At 45.0% G+C, this 17128-nt stretch overlaps 1 protein-coding gene across 6 annotated transcripts; it reads left to right on the plus strand.

The window, feature by feature from the left end:
* Positions 1–2953: 2953 nt before the first annotated feature.
* Positions 2954–7594, plus strand: LOC136552047 (uncharacterized). 6 transcript variants are annotated; one of them, XM_066543595.1, is made up of 12 exons: positions 2954–3552; positions 3727–3872; positions 4477–4537; positions 4629–4742; positions 5211–5342; positions 5431–5535; positions 5624–6006; positions 6104–6203; positions 6313–6372; positions 6482–6568; positions 6719–6804; positions 6881–7594. In XM_066543595.1, the coding sequence occupies exons 2-12, from the start codon at positions 3763–3765 to the stop codon at positions 7239–7241; spliced, it is 1599 nt and encodes a 532-aa protein (XP_066399692.1). In that variant the 5' UTR covers positions 2954–3552; positions 3727–3762; the 3' UTR covers positions 7242–7594. The 6 variants fall into 6 exon arrangements, with proteins under 6 accessions (XP_066399692.1, XP_066399690.1, XP_066399694.1 ...); XM_066543597.1 differs by having other exon boundaries at positions 2955–3552; positions 6714–6804; XM_066543596.1 differs by having other exon boundaries at positions 2956–3552; positions 6676–6804; positions 6881–7593.
* The last annotated feature ends 9534 nt before the right edge of the window (positions 7595–17128 follow it).

Here is a 17128-nt window from a genome sequence, read left to right on the forward strand (position 1 = left end):
GGCAGACGCTGGTTCCCCGCTTTGGTTGGGTTCCTTGGATCCGATCATCGGAATCCGACCGTCCGCGCGGCTGATCGATCATCGTGGTGCGCCGCGCGGCTGATCACGCGCTTCTTAATCAACCGTACCGGTACCAGGCAGGCAGTGAGCCAAGCCAACAGCCTACAGCCCTACAGTAGGCAGCCATTGCCATGCAGACGCAGGGGCAGGGGCATCCCGCACACGTAACTCGGCAGCAGGTACGTGGGCGGGTGGCCACCAACCCCGCCCTCGACGCCGACGTCGTTCCACTCACGGCGCGAGCGGGGGATGCATGAGACGGGCGGCGCCCCGGTCCCTTCTGGCCGTCTCGCGCCACACCGCTTCGCTGCGCCCGCGCGCGTCGGCAGACATGGGGCGCACGGGGGGCGGTGCACGCGCGTCCGCCGGGCCCGTTCCAGGTCTGGGCACTGTGGGCAGGCATTTGTTTATCCGATCCGCACCCCCGGCCTCGCCGCGTCGGGGGATGCGGTTGCGGGGTGCCGCCATGCCGTGCCGCTCGTCGAACGAAGATGCTTTGCTTCCCCGTGTTTGTTTACTCGCGGTCCGCGGGCATAAAAAAATAAGCGCGGATTCGTCGCCCGTCGATCTTCCACCCCATCTCGGATCTCGGCCCCATCCATCCTTGTCACTCCGACCGTCGGCCGCAAACCGATCCTCTCATCGTTAGTTTCATCGTTATTAAGGCTTAGTTTAAATTCAGAGTGTAAAGTTTCAGGGTGTCGAATCGAGTGTTACATGATGCTATCGTATGGAGTGTTCGGATACTAATAAAAAGATAAATTATATAATCCATCGGTAATTCACTAGACGAATTTATTAAGTCTAATTAATCCGTCATTAGCACATGTGTTACTGTATCACCACATTGTCAAATCATGAACTAATTAGGTTTAAAAGATTCGTCTCGCAAATTAATCGCAAACGGTACAATTAGTTTTTTTAGACTATATTTAATACTTGTCCAAATTTTTAATGAAATAGAGAGTAAACTTTACTGTGAGAATCTAAACAAGGGCCTAAAACAACGATGAGTGATGATGGCCTGCCGTAGCAGTACTACTAATCTGATGCATCTGATGCGTTGCGAGTTGCCACGCATGCGATACAGTGGAGCCGTGGTGGTGGCAGTGGCAGTGGCAGTGGCAGTGGTGGGACACCGCTTGTTTATGAGGCACATCGCAGACTCGCATGCCGCTGTTTGTCCGCTTGCCTCGCGAGTGCACGGACGAATGCCGGGTCTCCGGGCTTGGAGCTTCTCCGACCTTGGGTCGTCGTGGTAGACGACAGTGACCCGGTGCTGCGCTGCGCCGGTGGGTGATGACGGATGAAATCCTCCTTTACAACTGTGTTGGGTTTTCTCTTTTCTGCATTATTGCCAAGATCACAGGCCTGCAGCTGCAGGACAAGGAGCCGAGGAGATGAGATGTTGCATCAGAGCAGAGTTCAGAGGCCGAACTCTGTTCTTTTGTACACGGGGGGGTCACGGGAAGGAGCAAGCGTGCATGCAAGGCGCCACCAGCCGACCAGCGTGGTACGCTGCCACCTTGGATGGACTGCTCTTGGTGCAAGGCACCGTCGGCTCGGTTTGTCCGTCAGGGGCTCAGGGCTCACTCAACCGCGTCCGCGTTGCTTCTGCTCCACAGAAAGGTGCTACTGTTTGCCCCTCTTTGTAGTGTCAAAGAATCGAACATGTTTCTCACACAAATCTTAAGCAAGCGTATTCTTTTGTTCTGTTTTGTTTTGGTTTGGTTTGGTTCCACGAACAAGAGAACCGAACATACATAGAGACTGAGAGCACTATAAATGGGAGAGTCAGATACTCACATGCTAATGAGTAGGAATGAAAACAGATCGGATACATGGATATCAGTAATATTACATTTGTTTTCATATTTATGTCCGGATTCGAATTCGAATATGGATAGTGTTAACCATGTCGGGTAGAATATGATTAGATATCGACATCATAAATATGCGATTTGATTATTCAAATACGGATACAGTATCAGATATTGAATATCTAGATTTGCATACAGACAGATCTAAATCCATATAAACAGATTCGGTCTCAAATACAGTAAAAAAAATATCCGTATCATTTTCATCGCTACTCACGAGTCCAAGTTCATGTGTCCAGTTCCCCATGTAAAAAGCCGTTGACCTCCTCCTGACTTTACGATCACACGGCATAAATGAACTGTCATGAGCTACTTGCTACTATAATAAAGCATAAAAAATCGAGGGGCACCCAATACTAATAAAAAAATAAATTACAAAATTCATCCGTAACCGTAAGTTAAATTTATTAAGTCTAATTAATCCATCATTAGCAGATGTTTACTGTAGCACATATTGTAAAATCGTGGGCTAATTAGGTTTAAAAAATTCATCTCGTAAATTAATCTCAATCTATATATTTAGTTTCGTAATTAGTCTATATTTAATACTTCATGCATGTGTCAAATATCCGATAGAACAACGACTAAAGTTTAGAAAGTGGAACCAAACACCCCCTACTCAATTTTGGTGACCGTGAATATAGTGATTGACCATAGCCTGTTCGCTTGCTCGTAAACGATCGTAAACCAGCCAGCAGTAAATAATCCACGATGCGATACGGCCTCCCGAACAGGCAGGAATGAACGGTTATCTTCTTCGTAGTCTTGAGTCCTGACAACGTTACTTCCCCAAAGCATCATTAGAGAAGCCAGCAACCAAATCCCTGTATTATTCCCACCTGCCCTCCCTGCTCCCCCACCTAATAATACTCCACTCATTCAGTCATCCTCACACATCTCCTCTGCCACAAAAACAAAAAAAGATTTGGTGCTTGCTTGTCCCCAGCTTATGACACTGCTACTAGTACTAATCCAGACAGACTATCTACTGCTGCTGCTACTAGTGGTGATTAGATTGCAGTGGTTTGGTTTGGGGAATGGAGTGGCAGCCGCTAGCCTTTCCCTGTTCCTTCGGTTAAGAATTAACAGCGGCGGGACAACGAGGATTGATTCCCACTGCCCCACTGTCCCATTGATTCCTCTTTCTTCCTCCTCCCTCCCTTTTAAGCCTTTGCTTTTCCTGGCCATCTTTTCCATTCCCGTTTGTTTTGGCGGCGGCGTCTACCGCGCCAGCTTTCCTATGCCTCTTTCGCTCCCGGGCTATTCTCCTCCTCCTCCTCCCCACGCCCCACCCCACCCACCCACCCACCACTACCTCCTCCTCCCTCTCATCCGCCTCGTTCTTATACGAGCGCCATTGTGAGCAGCAACTAGCCTGTCATCTCCGCCGTTGTTCTTGGCTACTGATTCTGTTCTGTCGTTGATACCCAAGAAACAAAGCCCTGGTCTTTTCCTCTGCATGCATGAGGGAGTAAGCTCTGTGGTTTTTTTGACAACCACCGGAGCCCGGAGCAGTTGAGCTCCTCCAGCTCCCGGACAAAGCGGAGCCACGGCGCCTTTGTTGCTCCGTACATGGACAACTCACTCTTCCCGGCAGGAACAGCTCAATAAGGTATGGCGACCCTGCTCCTGCTGTCAGATACTCTACCGCTACAGTAATGCTAATCCAGCCGATAAGATCGATCGCCGAGAGATTGATCAGATGCATCGCTGTGGAGATTGCTTGCTTCCATTGCACATGCCACTCTTGGTCGTGGATTGATTGATGGCTGCCGCCTGGCCGCAGGTTCTAGGTGAGGGGAGACGAGCCTCTCAACCGGCGATGGAGAGGGAGTCGAGGTCAGGGGTGCTCTCGGAGACGGCGTCCTGCGCCGGCACGCCGAGGTCGGTTCAGTCGTCTTGCAGTCTCCAGCGTCGGTGCTCTTCACGGAGGTTAGAGCTGTACTTTCTCTCGCACTCTCATCCCCTGAAACGGTGAAACCTGAGTGAAAATTTTCTCCCGTAACCTGTGCGATTCGTCATGATTACTCGATGCTGCACATGTTGAAAGAGCACGCAGCTTAAGAAACGCACAGAGGAGGAGTATAGGCGAGCAGGGAAGCTGGAGAAAGGACATAAGTAGACAGCTACCTCTAGTCCTCTACCATTCTGAACCGTGTTTAAGCACTGTTCAGTTCATCGTCCGTACCGTGCATACACAGCAATCTTGCATTATTTCAGTTCAGCAGCCTATTACCTTCTTGCTGTACCACAATTCAATCGTCCTCTTCATATCACATTGAATTCCTTTAGGCCACAAGTACAGTACCGCTGTAGTGTAGTCCACTGTCCGGAGTCCATCTTCAAGAAAACGGTTGACAATGGTGCCAGTATGGATTAAACTTACACTACTGTAAAAATAGTTTTAGGCAAAGTTTGCGTGTAGAAAATTTCTGATGTCAGCAAGGCCTAGGGTGTTGAGAAGACTTTCAATTGATTTGTGCCAACATATCAAAATGGAAAATTTGTTCTAATCATTTACTAGTTGTCACTTTAGCATTCTGAAGCCACAAGAAGGCGCATTGGACATGTCACCACGGTTTCCCTACTGCAAGCCTGTGAGTAAATTGGAGTCATCTTGCTGTATATATTTTCTTCTGCATAGACATTTCTCCAGTTTACTTATTGTAATGACCTTGTATCATGCAGGCCACACATAGAGATAAGATGTTCAACAGAAGACACTCTCTGAACTTGCCAGAGCAATTGCCAGGCCATTACTCCAGAAAAGCATCAGAACGAACCCAAAAGGCTACCTCAAAGGTTTGTAGCAACTCCTACAAAATTGATTTAAACTGTCGAGAACAGTATATTTATATCAAAGCAGATGAAATATGAAAATGCATATGCTGTAGTCTACTGTTCATTCCTAGAGTTATGTAGTGCACCGCGCAAGCCAGCGCGTCTAATCGCCGATGATGACTAGATAGTATGATTAGCGAGTAATAGCCCATGATCTCATTATGCTAGGGAGGGCAGAGCCGATTGTATAACACTAACCCTCCTAGTGTGCCATGTCCGTGGTGCATCGTTGTAACTTTCACTTTTCTCGATCTTAATACAAAGATGCGCAAACATTTTTGCGTATTCGAGAAAAAAAACGGTTTAAAATCTGAACACAAACATGTTCATCACACTGAAAACTCTGAATTGAGAAAATATATTCCATCAACTTGTTCACCAGTCAGACTATCATGCTGCATTTTTAGTTCTGATCTTGCCTTTCCGCAGTCTGTTGCAGATTTAGTTGGGGAGATTGCAGCTCTCGAGCAGGAAGTCATACGCAAGGAATTGCATCTGCTTTCCCTCTATAGAAGAGCGTTTCATCAATATGTATCTGAATCCTGCAGCTTCACAAGTGAGGTACCTAACTCCCCGTATTAGATGAGATGAGATGAGATCAGATGGTATGAAATCTAAATGTCCAATATCCTAATATTGCTGTCACTAGCAGCAGGTGGATCAAGATATTCTGAAAAACATCGACGAGGGCGCACTCCGTTTGAGGGACATAAAGCACTCTGCAGCGTTCAACTTGCCCACCGTCTCAAATTCTGTCAGTGCACATATCATTTCTTTCATTCTTTCATGCTAGTAGCACGATCTTTCTAGTTGAAAAACATCTGACACCCCATATGTTGCAGGAGGTATCAAAATCAGGCGCAAGGCATTCCAGCCTTGTTAACTTCTTGAGTGCTTCTATTTCCGAATATGTGCCTAAGATCTCATGCAAATTATCGGAGGACATCTTAGGCTGCATTGCTGCTGTCTACTGCAAACTTTCAAGCACGGAACCGCAAGGCGCAGAATGCATGGCCTCACCAAGTCCTTCTGTTTCATCTTCAAGTACTTTTTCTCCGAGGCGCGGTAATGACAGTTGGAGCCCTCGGTACAACTTTGATAGCCCACGCCCGTGTGGACTTCAGAAAGAGAGTAGTGAACAAAACATAGGCCTGATTGTCATTCCGAGGATACGCATTGATGCTGACAAGTTTGATTATGCCTCAAAAATGCTCGAGACTATCAGGTAACCGAAGGAAACAAGAAAACCAGTGAAGTTTCCCTTCGAAGATGACACAATTCTTCAGGTGCTTATTTATATATCTGTACATGCTGTGCCTCAGGTCTCTGATACAGCGCCTCCAAAAAGTTGATCCAATGAAGATGACACATGAGGAGCAGCTCTGCTTTTGGATTAATATCCACAATGCTCTAGTCATGCATGTATTGCCCTATACTGAAATTTCAATCTCAACTTTCCTATGTCCCGTCGTTATCCCATAACTCAGAATTCATCCTTAATAACCTGTATTATTGCCTTGTGACATGACAGGCTTTTCTGGCCTATGGTCTACATGACAAATGCACGAAGAGCACGGACATGATTCTGAAGGTACAGCATTTCATTTCCTCGTAGTGCTATCTGTCTCTACTTACACACAAATGTATCTGTCCATTTTAACGAGTTTTACCGAGAATTTTTTGGTAACATCTTTCGCCAGGCTGTGTATAATGTTGGTGGCCAATCAGTAAATGCCCAGACTATTCAGAACTCAATTCTTGGATGCCAATCCCATCGTCCATCATTGGTACGTACATATGCAAAACATGGCATTTCCCTTAACAACAAAAACCACAGGCAGTGTCATCAGGAAATATACACAGAGCAAACAAACTATCGTGAATTGCATTTCAGTGGGTCCGCGCGCTATTCACACCGACGAAAAGATCCAGTGCAGGGACGGCAAGGCACCCCTATGCTCTTCACCATCCAGAACCAGTTGCGCATTTCGCCCTCTCCACCGGAGCATTTTCAGACCCACCCGTAAGCTCTTTGATCATACTAGTACCATTTTCAGAGCCTATGGCAAGACAGCATAATAAGCAGTGTTGCATTGCAGGTCCGGCTGTACACGGCGAAGAAGATACAGCAACAGCTGGAGGCGGCGCGGACGGAGTTCATCCAGGGCAGCGTGGTGGTGCGGAAGCAGGCGCTGCTGCTGCCCAAGGTGCTGCACTACTACGCCAGGGACGCCGCGCTGGAGCTGCGGCACCTGGTGGAGCTGGTGTGCGAGAGCATGTCGGACGCGCAGCAGAAGCAGCTCCAGCAGCTGCAGCAGCACGGCCTCCGGCGGAGGGTCGACAAGTGCGTCGAGTGGAGGCCGTACAAGTCGTCCTTCAGATACGTTGTACATAGGGATCTCGCTGACTAGGCGCCACGTACGGTTGCTCTGTTTTGGTTGGTTTCGTGTCCGTTCATAACTCAGATGCATGCGATGCGTCGTGACGAGTTACAGACACTGTCTCCAACGGCCCTAGGTCCGAGGTCAATCGGGACGCTTATTTGCGTCGTCTTTCTCCAAGACGTAAAGTCTTCGGCGTCCGTAGTGGTGGGCCCGTAGGAGGCGTCGGGTGGAGCAGTGGTGGGTGCCAAGGGGGACCATGGCGGGGCGTGGCTGGCTCGGCGAGGCGAGCTCGCCGTGGGAGCACCTCCGGAGCCGCCGGCCTTGGCTGCCTCACCGGATTTGGGACAGCTCCCCCGCCGCCGGTGATGAGCAGTGCCGCGTGGGGGCGGAGGTGCTCGCGCAGAGCTCGCTGGATCTTGCAGGGAGGGAGGGAGGCCATGCAGGGGAGGGAGCTCGCCGGCGAGGCGGGCCCGCCGCCGCCGCCTGTGACAGAACCGCCCAATTTATACAAGATCAAGTATGGCTGTCCCCACTTAACACGTTGACACGCGCATACTCTCACTTATATAAACCCGGTAGTCCGCCGAGTGTCACACAAGACCTCGGTAAATCAACATCACAACCAAGATCGCGTGATTAAACAAATACACATCACATACGTAGAGTTGCAGCGGAAATAATATTACAAATAGATTCATAAATAATAATACAAGTTTGGATTTCAAAACCGATTAGTGAAAACAACATTTCTTTCGAAGGATTTCATTAATGAGTTCCAAATACATTGCTAGCATAAGTGATATCCTCAGACAAAAGCATGTAGATGAGAAGTGAATATAGAGTCACCGAGCCCACCGGTGGTTAGCCACCACCCACCGTAGGTCAAAAACCTCCACCTGCAACATGGTGGGATAAACCCTGAGTACTCGAATGTACTCAGCTAGACTTACCCGTTATAACCAGAAATAAAATTGACTCCAAGGAGTATGTAAGGCTTTATAAGTGGAGGTAGCTTGACAACATTTTGCATAAAATGCGATTAACTCAATTATACAATTATAATTCTGTCATCAAGTTAATTAGAACTATCCATCTCTAGATTAGCAACTATCCTGTGCCAAACATGTGGTATATCTTTTTAGAGCATACAATAGTAACCATAGCAGGTATAGTAATTCCATGTTCATCTGAACCATCACATTCCATAATCCAATTACTACGATGTTGGGACTAGCCAAGTTTCTCACTATCCGGGAGAGACGGCGATTCGAATCGATTTCAACCAGCTGGGAATTTATTCCTAACACAAACCCAGGCAGACCAGATCAATGGTCACCTTAGGTCACCTTTGGTACAACTCAGGTACACATTTCGCGGGTCCGTACCGCGCCGCACAATCTGGAACACCAGATGCCAGGATGCTCAGGCCAAGCCTGCCCTTGGGCTCAGTCTGATCGTTCCCCGGAAGGAGCGCACAACAGAACGGTTCCCGGCCTGAGTTGAATTACTCGGCTTCGCGGTCGGAACGAGTTATCCGGCCCGCTAAGTGAGAGGCATGCGTTCAATCTTGTCAGAAGCGCCAACAACGGTACGGTCCTTAATCGACACAGACGGGGATAGATCCACACCCAAGACCTCCATGTCTTGTTGCTTCTCTATCTACCTCCCGTCCGGTCTCGATTTACTTTTACCTCATGGTTTTGTTCCACGATAGCAGATATAGCCAACCGTGCTCCGGTATCCACCTATATCTCGCAGGTGACAGGACATCACCCGACTTCTACCGGTCTAAGCATGGCTAAGCATATATTCGATCCTAGACCTATACCGGTTAAAGGGTTAATATCTGGACAAGGAATGCACATGCATCAAGTGGTTTCATTCAACTCTTATAACCTAATGCATCAATCATAAATACGTAAGTAAACATTTATAAATTACTGGGAGACTTATAATGCTCCGGGGCTTGCCTGGGATCCGACACAAGTCAGTTCAGTTAGCTTGCACCGACTTGGTGACATCTCCGGTCCTAGCACTTGCTTAGTCCTTCCATCTTCGAGATAGATCCACCAAACACCGTCTTCGGGTTTGACCCCACATCACATCCTTCACGTGGTTCATCTAGCGTACCTAAATGAGATGCAAGATGCATATGTATGAGTACATGGAAGTGCAATAGGCAATGCATCGCATATAGTAAGTAAGACAAGCACAAGGTTACATTAACATGCACAAGCACTTCACATTGTTTACTATAAATATCGCACAATTTATCATGCCACGATAGCAAGGAAGATGTCAACACCAAGCATGACATAAGTTTCCCAAGATCTTAGGTACTCTAACTCAACCATCATCAAAGGTATGAGCCACACTTAGCAATATACAAGCAAACAACAAAAATGGGAATCTGTCAATTTCTGGACATGCAAATAGCAGCTACAAGATTTAGCTATAACTGGAGTTACACAAATCCAAATGACTTGCAAGAAGACATTCTGGAAAGCTTATGAAATTTTCGACAATTGATATTTAATCATCTTAGCATGATTCTCAAGTTAACTAAGCCAAATATACCCATTTACAGAAACTGGTCTAAACAAGGCAGAGAGTAATCAATTCTGTAACCCAACTTTAAACAGGCATAACTCACAAACCACAAGGCCAAATACCACCAAATTTTAACAGGAGCTAGATACATGAATTATCTACAACTTTGTTATTATCACCAAAAACTCATTCAGATCCTAACTAGATCAAACCCTAGCATCTTTCAGATCTACTCAGACTAAAATCAAAACCTGACAGAAGACTTAAAAGTCATGTAACTCCTACACTATCTGGCCTATGACCTTACAATTTGAACACAAGCAAGATCATGAAATTTGCTACAACTTTTGTATTCACTACAACCATAGCAAACATCATTTACACCACGAAAATAATTGCACAAGCAAAACTGCAAATCCAGCCCAACAGCAGTGGTATAGAAAACTGATAGAAACTTCAGAGAAGCATAACTGGAGTTCTAGACCTCCAACAAACATGAACCATAACTTTTTGAAAAGCTTAGGAAGTTACCTACAACTTTATTATTCTCATATTAAGATGATTCTACAGTTAGAAGGGTCAATTAATCCAATAATTGCATCTCTATCAAAAACATAGACAGAAACTGACATGCCACTTTAAACAGCTATAAATGGAGTTATCCATGTCCAATAAATGTGGTTCTGGACTTTTTAGAAAGCTTAGCAAATTCTAAACAACTTTGTTGTAAACACCTAAAGCTAATTCTACTAGTAAGAAGGCCCCACAGTGAGAACAAGGAAACCCTGTCTGGGTTTGGGCAGAAAACAGTCACAGAGATTTAAGCAAGTATAACTCAAGATCTACTTAGCCAAAAATCATGATATTTAACTTTTTGGAAAGCTTAAGAAAAGTACTAAAACTCATGTATTGTCATCAAATCATGATTCATAACTTAACTGAGCCAATTAATTCAAACATGCAGAACTGTTCAGAATAGGAGCAAATCAAAACAGGGCATTTGTTATTTTTATAACTCTTAAACTATAAATCCTAAACTCATGAAATTTTTACCAGACAACAACAATCACCTTAGTAGCACTCCACAAAAATTTCACTTTTATTTGAGCACATCAACTGCAGTTATAAAAAAAACAAGTAAGACTAGCATTCAAACCCTGACTGCACAAGTCCATTTTTACAGCTAAAACTTTAAACTAAAACCTGACATATTATAGATCTAGTGCATAGAGAATTTCACAAGGATTCCAAAAAGCCCTCATTTACTATTTTACGAATTTTCTACGATTTACTATGAATTTCCAAAGTTTCACCCGATTTACAACAAATAGGTCCCTCGAGGCACTATTCACTTGAGTCAATGACATTGCATTTAGGCCCTTCCCTTTAGTCGAATTTGAGGACGAAGTCCCTGACGGGATTAGGAAGCAGAGGAGGCACTGTGGCTCGTCGGTGACGGTCGTAGGGGGCTCGTCGGCGATGGTGGAGCGGCGGCGGAGCACCGGGAGGCCCGCGCGCACTCGCCGGTGGCCACTGATGGCCGGTAGGCGGCCTGAGGTGGCCCGGCCACGGCAACCGCTAGCGCCAACAGGCTCGCATGGCGGCAGCCCAGCAGAGAGGAGCTGCGGCTGAGCTAAGGTGAAGGAGGAGGGCGCGAAAGGGCTGTGGAGCAGGGAGCGGCTAAGGTGGATGCGAATGGGAGCTGCAAGGATGTTCGACGGAGGAGGAATAACAGCGGCAATGGAGTTCGGCTTGCTGTCCATGGCTATGGCGAGCACAAGGCAACGAGGCGAGCGCTGGGAGAGCGGTTGAGGCGAGGGGAAGCGAGTGCGGAGTGGAGCTCAGGCGCTCGGCTTTCAAGCACATGGAGGCAAGGTGGCGAACGGGCGCAAGCGCGGGAGGCCACGCGGCAGGGAAGTGCTGCGGCCGGTCGGACACATTCAAAAACTTCAGGCTAGCTCAAAAATGCGTGAAAACCGACTGAACCTCAATTTTGTCGCCTCACAATCTTCTAAACCGTTTAGTAATGGCACAATCGGTAGTAACAAATATTGTATATCTATATGAGGACTACAAATTTTCTTAAAGGTTTAAGGTCTAACTCGGATTATATTGGAACATAGAGAGCTTCAAAGTGGGGCTCACGAAACTGAAACTTCAGTTTTCAGTTACAGAGACAGCAGATTTTTGGACCCTGAAAACGGTAGTAGATTCAAAGTTCGAGCCTCAGTTTGACTTGCTTACAAGATGATCTAGCTCTTGGTCAAAAAACCAAGTTTGCTCTACTCTACTCAAACTTCAACTTTGATTTAAGGTGTAGCTCCATGCAAGCAGTATAAGTGATTGGTCAACATAGGTCAAAGTAGCATCACGGTAAAGCTTAAATCCAAGTTTTAGACCGATTGAGGTATTTTCTTGTCCTCCGCTCAACACGAACCCTTAATAACTTTTGTTCATGAGTGTAAGTAGAGATGTTTGAGCAAGGTTGCAATGTTTGTTTGATGACCTATCATTTCATTCACTTAATAAAGCAATCCAAGAAAGATTATAACTTATCATTTCATGTGACTTGTTGATTCCAAACTCCATGAAACTTTTCCAATCATTCATGTGGGTGGAAATTGATGTGAGGCACATGAAAGAAGCACCTTCAACATTACTTAGGTATATATCTGAAAAGGGCCAATAAGCAAGCAAAGGTGTGTTGCCCAAGTTTAAGTTGGAGCTCGCTCTTGTAGAATTGATCTTGACACCGTCATCACCACTTAACATGTCATGTTTGAGCTCCAACCCATTGCTTAACTGGTGACAAACACCTGGGGTGTTACAGCCCTCCCCCCTTAAAGGAATCGCGTCCCGAGATTCGGTGCAATAGACTTTTAAGAGAAGAGAAACATGTCAACCAGTTTCCAACATCAGTGATAGCATTAGGCTACTTAACTTTGGAGTATCAGAGAGGCTAATTGGGTCAAGACACTTTTTGATACTTGCTCTTCGTAGTAAGTTTGGTCTGAAGAATTTTCTTCATTGGTGTCCATAAAGCATAACTACATTGGGAGGAATCCAAGATAGCACGGTCCTGCGTACTTCATCCTCGATGTACGAAGAGTGATACAAGCGTAGACTAAATACTTGTAACATCTACTTCCCTAGTGGATATAGCACAGACCATATGGACTTTGCACTAGATCATAATCTCCTGTAGGATACTCGTTGCAATGGTTCCATGTGTGCAGTTCTCTTTTTCTGATGACCACACCGTATTATCTAAGTCCGTTGAGTGAGCGGTGAATGTGATAGCTGACTCTGTTGGCCCAATGTTCTCGATGATCATTCTTTAGGGAGCCTTTGGATCCAAGTTGCAACAGTGATCTGGGTTGAATCTGATGCAACCTCTTGGGTGAAAACACATATAAGGTACCAAAGGCATGTTAGCATTGGAGAACCATTGACGCAGAAGGATGTTAGCAAGGCTTGGAGGACAACACAAGTTGCAAGTAATCACAAAACTAGGGACTAGTTCACTACCAAGCAGGTTGAGTACAATTTGCCTTCGGGGTGCAGTTGCACAGCAAGTTGGGTTGACTTGCATCGTAGCAAAACCAGCTTTCTTAAACTATATTTGACGTCAAGGCTTTCATTCTTAGGCCAATCAATATCTCAAAAACCAAAAATCCAAAATCTATGGTTTGACGCTTTTCCAATTACTTTTGAATCGTGAGGGCACAATTTGACTTCTAGAACACCTTGACTGCTCACGCATTGTTGATGTAAGAGGGCAAAAGCAAGGCACATAGGGGTGCAATTAGTGTTCTCAAGGGTATGGAGGGTTGTCTAACAGCAATACACCTACAAGTTGTAATTTCTTGGCATGAATTACAAACACAACCTTCTAATGCAAAGGATGATCGCCATCATAGCGAAATTGCAGATTCTGTACCCTTTGGTTTTCTATTCATATTTCACAAACTAATGCTCCAATATGCACAAATTTTGGTGGGCATGTAGATCCATGGGTCTTCTAACTACTCACCAAAATTCAACTCAACCGGACACCATTTGACCATCCAAACCATTCATCTACCAAAATTGCTCTGTTCTATAACGACAGCAAATCGAGCCGACAAGATATCTCTCAAATCCAATGTTTCACTCAACCAATACTCAAACCAACCTAAGACATTGAAGGATCCTAAGCAAGGAATGAGATCACCAAGTTTGGGGTCAATCCAACTTAGTTTGAGTCACTAATTGCCTGGCTTGAAGATAACCGGTTTAGTGCCACAATATCTGGATAGATTTCTCGTTCTTCCTTTATAACCACGGTAGCTTTCTCGCTGAGGATGGAGGCTAGGGTTTTCCTTACATGCCTCTTAGGAAACAACCTCAACCATTGATTTAGACACCAACTCAACGATGCACAAACATTGGACTTGTGGGCTATCTTCACAGGGCACAAAGCATTACTCCACATGGAGGGCATCCCTATATAGATAAGGAACCATTTTTGAATATTCTCTGGCACCTCGTCCAATAGAGCCTTGAAGAAAATCCATTTGTGGTACCTAGGGGCACAATGATGTTGATCGAAACTAGGGATATGCTTTCTCTAGTTCTTCACTTAGCTGATACAACATCTTGCATTGCTGAACGTCCTTGTTGTTTCTTTGCTTAGCATTATTCTGTGAGATCTGGTCTTCGTAGTTACCAAATAGTCGTTACCTAACTAAAGACTAACTTTCCTACTGGTAACTAATCAGTTGTCCCTCAACACTAAAAAGGTTCCAAATCTTCACTCTTAATAATAAAAATTGTGGTCGAAGCATACAGATGGTCGCCATTGAAGTCAGCAGAAATGGGTCACACCAAAGAAGGTCGGTTCGTCTACGTGATCCTTATGCACCTAAAGATTGAGAACTTGGACAGGAACTCATATATACCAGGTGACCTATTACAGCACATAATATCTTGGTCCCTTTATCATCCGACTAATAACTTGTTCAACCTTAAGTGTGGTGCACCTTTCTGATCCAACGAAAAGGACATAAGCTGCTCACTAGATGACCGACGTCATTACTGGGACAGTCATGTCGAGTAGAGTCACTTGTCTACCACCTCTTGCAGTCTATTTATGTTCCTGTTAGTGACCTGTTCTTCAAAAGTTAACCATTGGATGACTCCAGAAGGAAGTCCTATTGCATTTAGTTCGACATACAGATCTTCTGACACGATAAGAAGAGATAACCAAGGAAGAGCTCCATGAAAATAACATATCGGTGTAGTTCTGTAATGGATCACAACTAGAAACCTCGATACCAGCGCGTGCTGAGTAGCATAGCCTTGTGTGTGCACCCACAGGGGGCTCTTGGTTTCGTCACGGCACCATAGATTGCTAATTATGGCACCATTACTGAACATACAGCCCACAAGAAATCTCACATGGCACAAATTGGGTTGCATAAGAGCAAGCACAATACGAAGGAGGGATAGCAAACAAAGGTAGTCACAAGGTTGGGAGTCAATAAGCAGGGGATCCAAAGATTAAAACACAGCACGAGAGAGCATAGCCTAATTGTCGAAGGCAACTAAGCAGGAGACTCTTGCTGAATTTCCATATACGCCTTGTGTCCACCAAGTGATTACCAGATAATGATTACCCTGAGATTTGGTCTTGTCGAGCAGCAACATAAGATCAAGACTGATAAATATTCAGAGACTTGAAAGAGTTGGGGACAAAACAAACGAGATTCGAGGAATAGAGATAAGGCACTGACTAAGGATTTAGTTGATAAAGCAATGATAGGATCTACGAGGATAAGGTTCCAAAGCCAGGGTAGATAGCGATTAGCGTTGCACCAGATCATCTGTAGAAGAAGGAGCAATGAAGTCCGACAAGGATTTCAGAGCAAGGTCCTTCCACACAAGAGTGGGACAACCACGACACATGCAAGAAATCATGGAAACTAAGCTTGGGCCTAAGGTCAAGCAAAGGCATGGATAAAGGTCCTTGTAGCGCAACACTCAAGGGCCAGCAACCACAGGGAACAGGCTCAGGCTCCTAAGAGAGAACTTAATTGAAAACGACAACCATGAGATTACCAAAACTTAGACGTTGTTCTAGGATAGCGCTCTTCAACACTCATATGCTTTCCGAGGACAAAAGGAGTGACAGCTACGGCACTATCTAGATTACGAGCATCCGCACCTACATCATGGTCTTAAGGAAGCATTTCGAAATACTCAATCTAATCAGCTTAAGCGACTATTACTAAGCACAAAGCTCACACCTAACAACTAGTCACCTACAACAACACCGCTATACATATCATGCAAAACATGGTGGTAAAGTATTGTTATCTTTTATTTCCTTTTTACTGAGTAGGTGGATATCTCTACAAAACAAGTTTTACTTACATTTAGCAATTTAGTTTTTAAAGGGGTGAACCTTTTGCTAACTATTAACTTTGTCATCTATTTCCTTTGGAAGCAAACATTCAAGGTAAAGCTAATCACACACTATCTTCAAGCACAGCTATTCAAGCGGCATGGAACAAGGCACTTTGTCTAGCTTCACACAAGGAAGATAGTAGCATCACATTGATCACAAGTTACTTAGTATTAGAACAAGGTGAGGGAAGCATATTTATGCACAAGCACAATCATGATACATGCTCGTCCTATTCGTCCTCACAAAATTGCCAGCCTAAGGCGGCAATCATGTTCTATGTCGGTGGCATAACACGTACTCTCTCGATATATAGCTAGTCGTTAGCTATATTCAATCTACGCATTCATGGTTAGCATACCTGCAGGCAAACTCATTGCAGCCCATCCCACAAGAGATAAATAAGCACACAATGAAAGCGGTAAACTAAGATACTCTCCATATACACATCCCCAGATGTATATACTTTGATATCCATAGCTACCCGATAAATATACCCGCAATTAAGTACCTTCATATATACATGTGTGTAACATGTAAATATTCCAGTAACCATAGCTAACTCTTCCCTAGACCGATAGTTGGACGGTCATGCTCTCACAACTCACACTTACCTGGGCGTAGAGGCAATTGATCCATACATTACCATTCAAGTGAATGGCATCCATACAATAGCACGCCGTATGGACGACGAAAGAAAAAATGCAATAAAGTACATCCCCCAAAGTTAGTACTTAGATGGCCACCTAATACTCCTTAACTGGGCATAAAGGAGGATGTCGCTAGCATAGTTTTGCAATTAAGTTTTGACAAATTTGCCTATCGCTAAAGTTTTAGTCAAAATAGGCTTTTTTTTAAAACCAAAACTTTATTTTTAAAACGACGTACATGACAGTATTATGCTTAATCTCGCTCTGATACCAGCTGTGACAGAACCGCCCAATTTATACAAGATCAAGTATGGCTGT

This window comes from Miscanthus floridulus, chromosome 4 (assembly GCF_019320115.1).
Source record: "Miscanthus floridulus cultivar M001 chromosome 4, ASM1932011v1, whole genome shotgun sequence".
NCBI classification, from domain to species: Eukaryota; Viridiplantae; Streptophyta; class Magnoliopsida; order Poales; family Poaceae; genus Miscanthus; species Miscanthus floridulus.

Excerpts from the sequence above, each read along its gene's own strand:
- LOC136552047 (XM_066543593.1), top strand. The coding sequence starts at position 3,763 with ATGGAGAGGGAGTCGAGGTCAGGGGTGCTCTCGGAGACGGCGTCCTGC. Across the intron at positions 6,373-6,481 it reads GCACGGACATGATTCTGAAG|GCTGTGTATAATGTTGGTGG; the intron begins GTACAGCATTTC and ends ATCTTTCGCCAG. Across the intron at positions 6,805-6,880 it reads GAGCATTTTCAGACCCACCC|GTCCGGCTGTACACGGCGAA; the intron begins GTAAGCTCTTTG and ends GTTGCATTGCAG.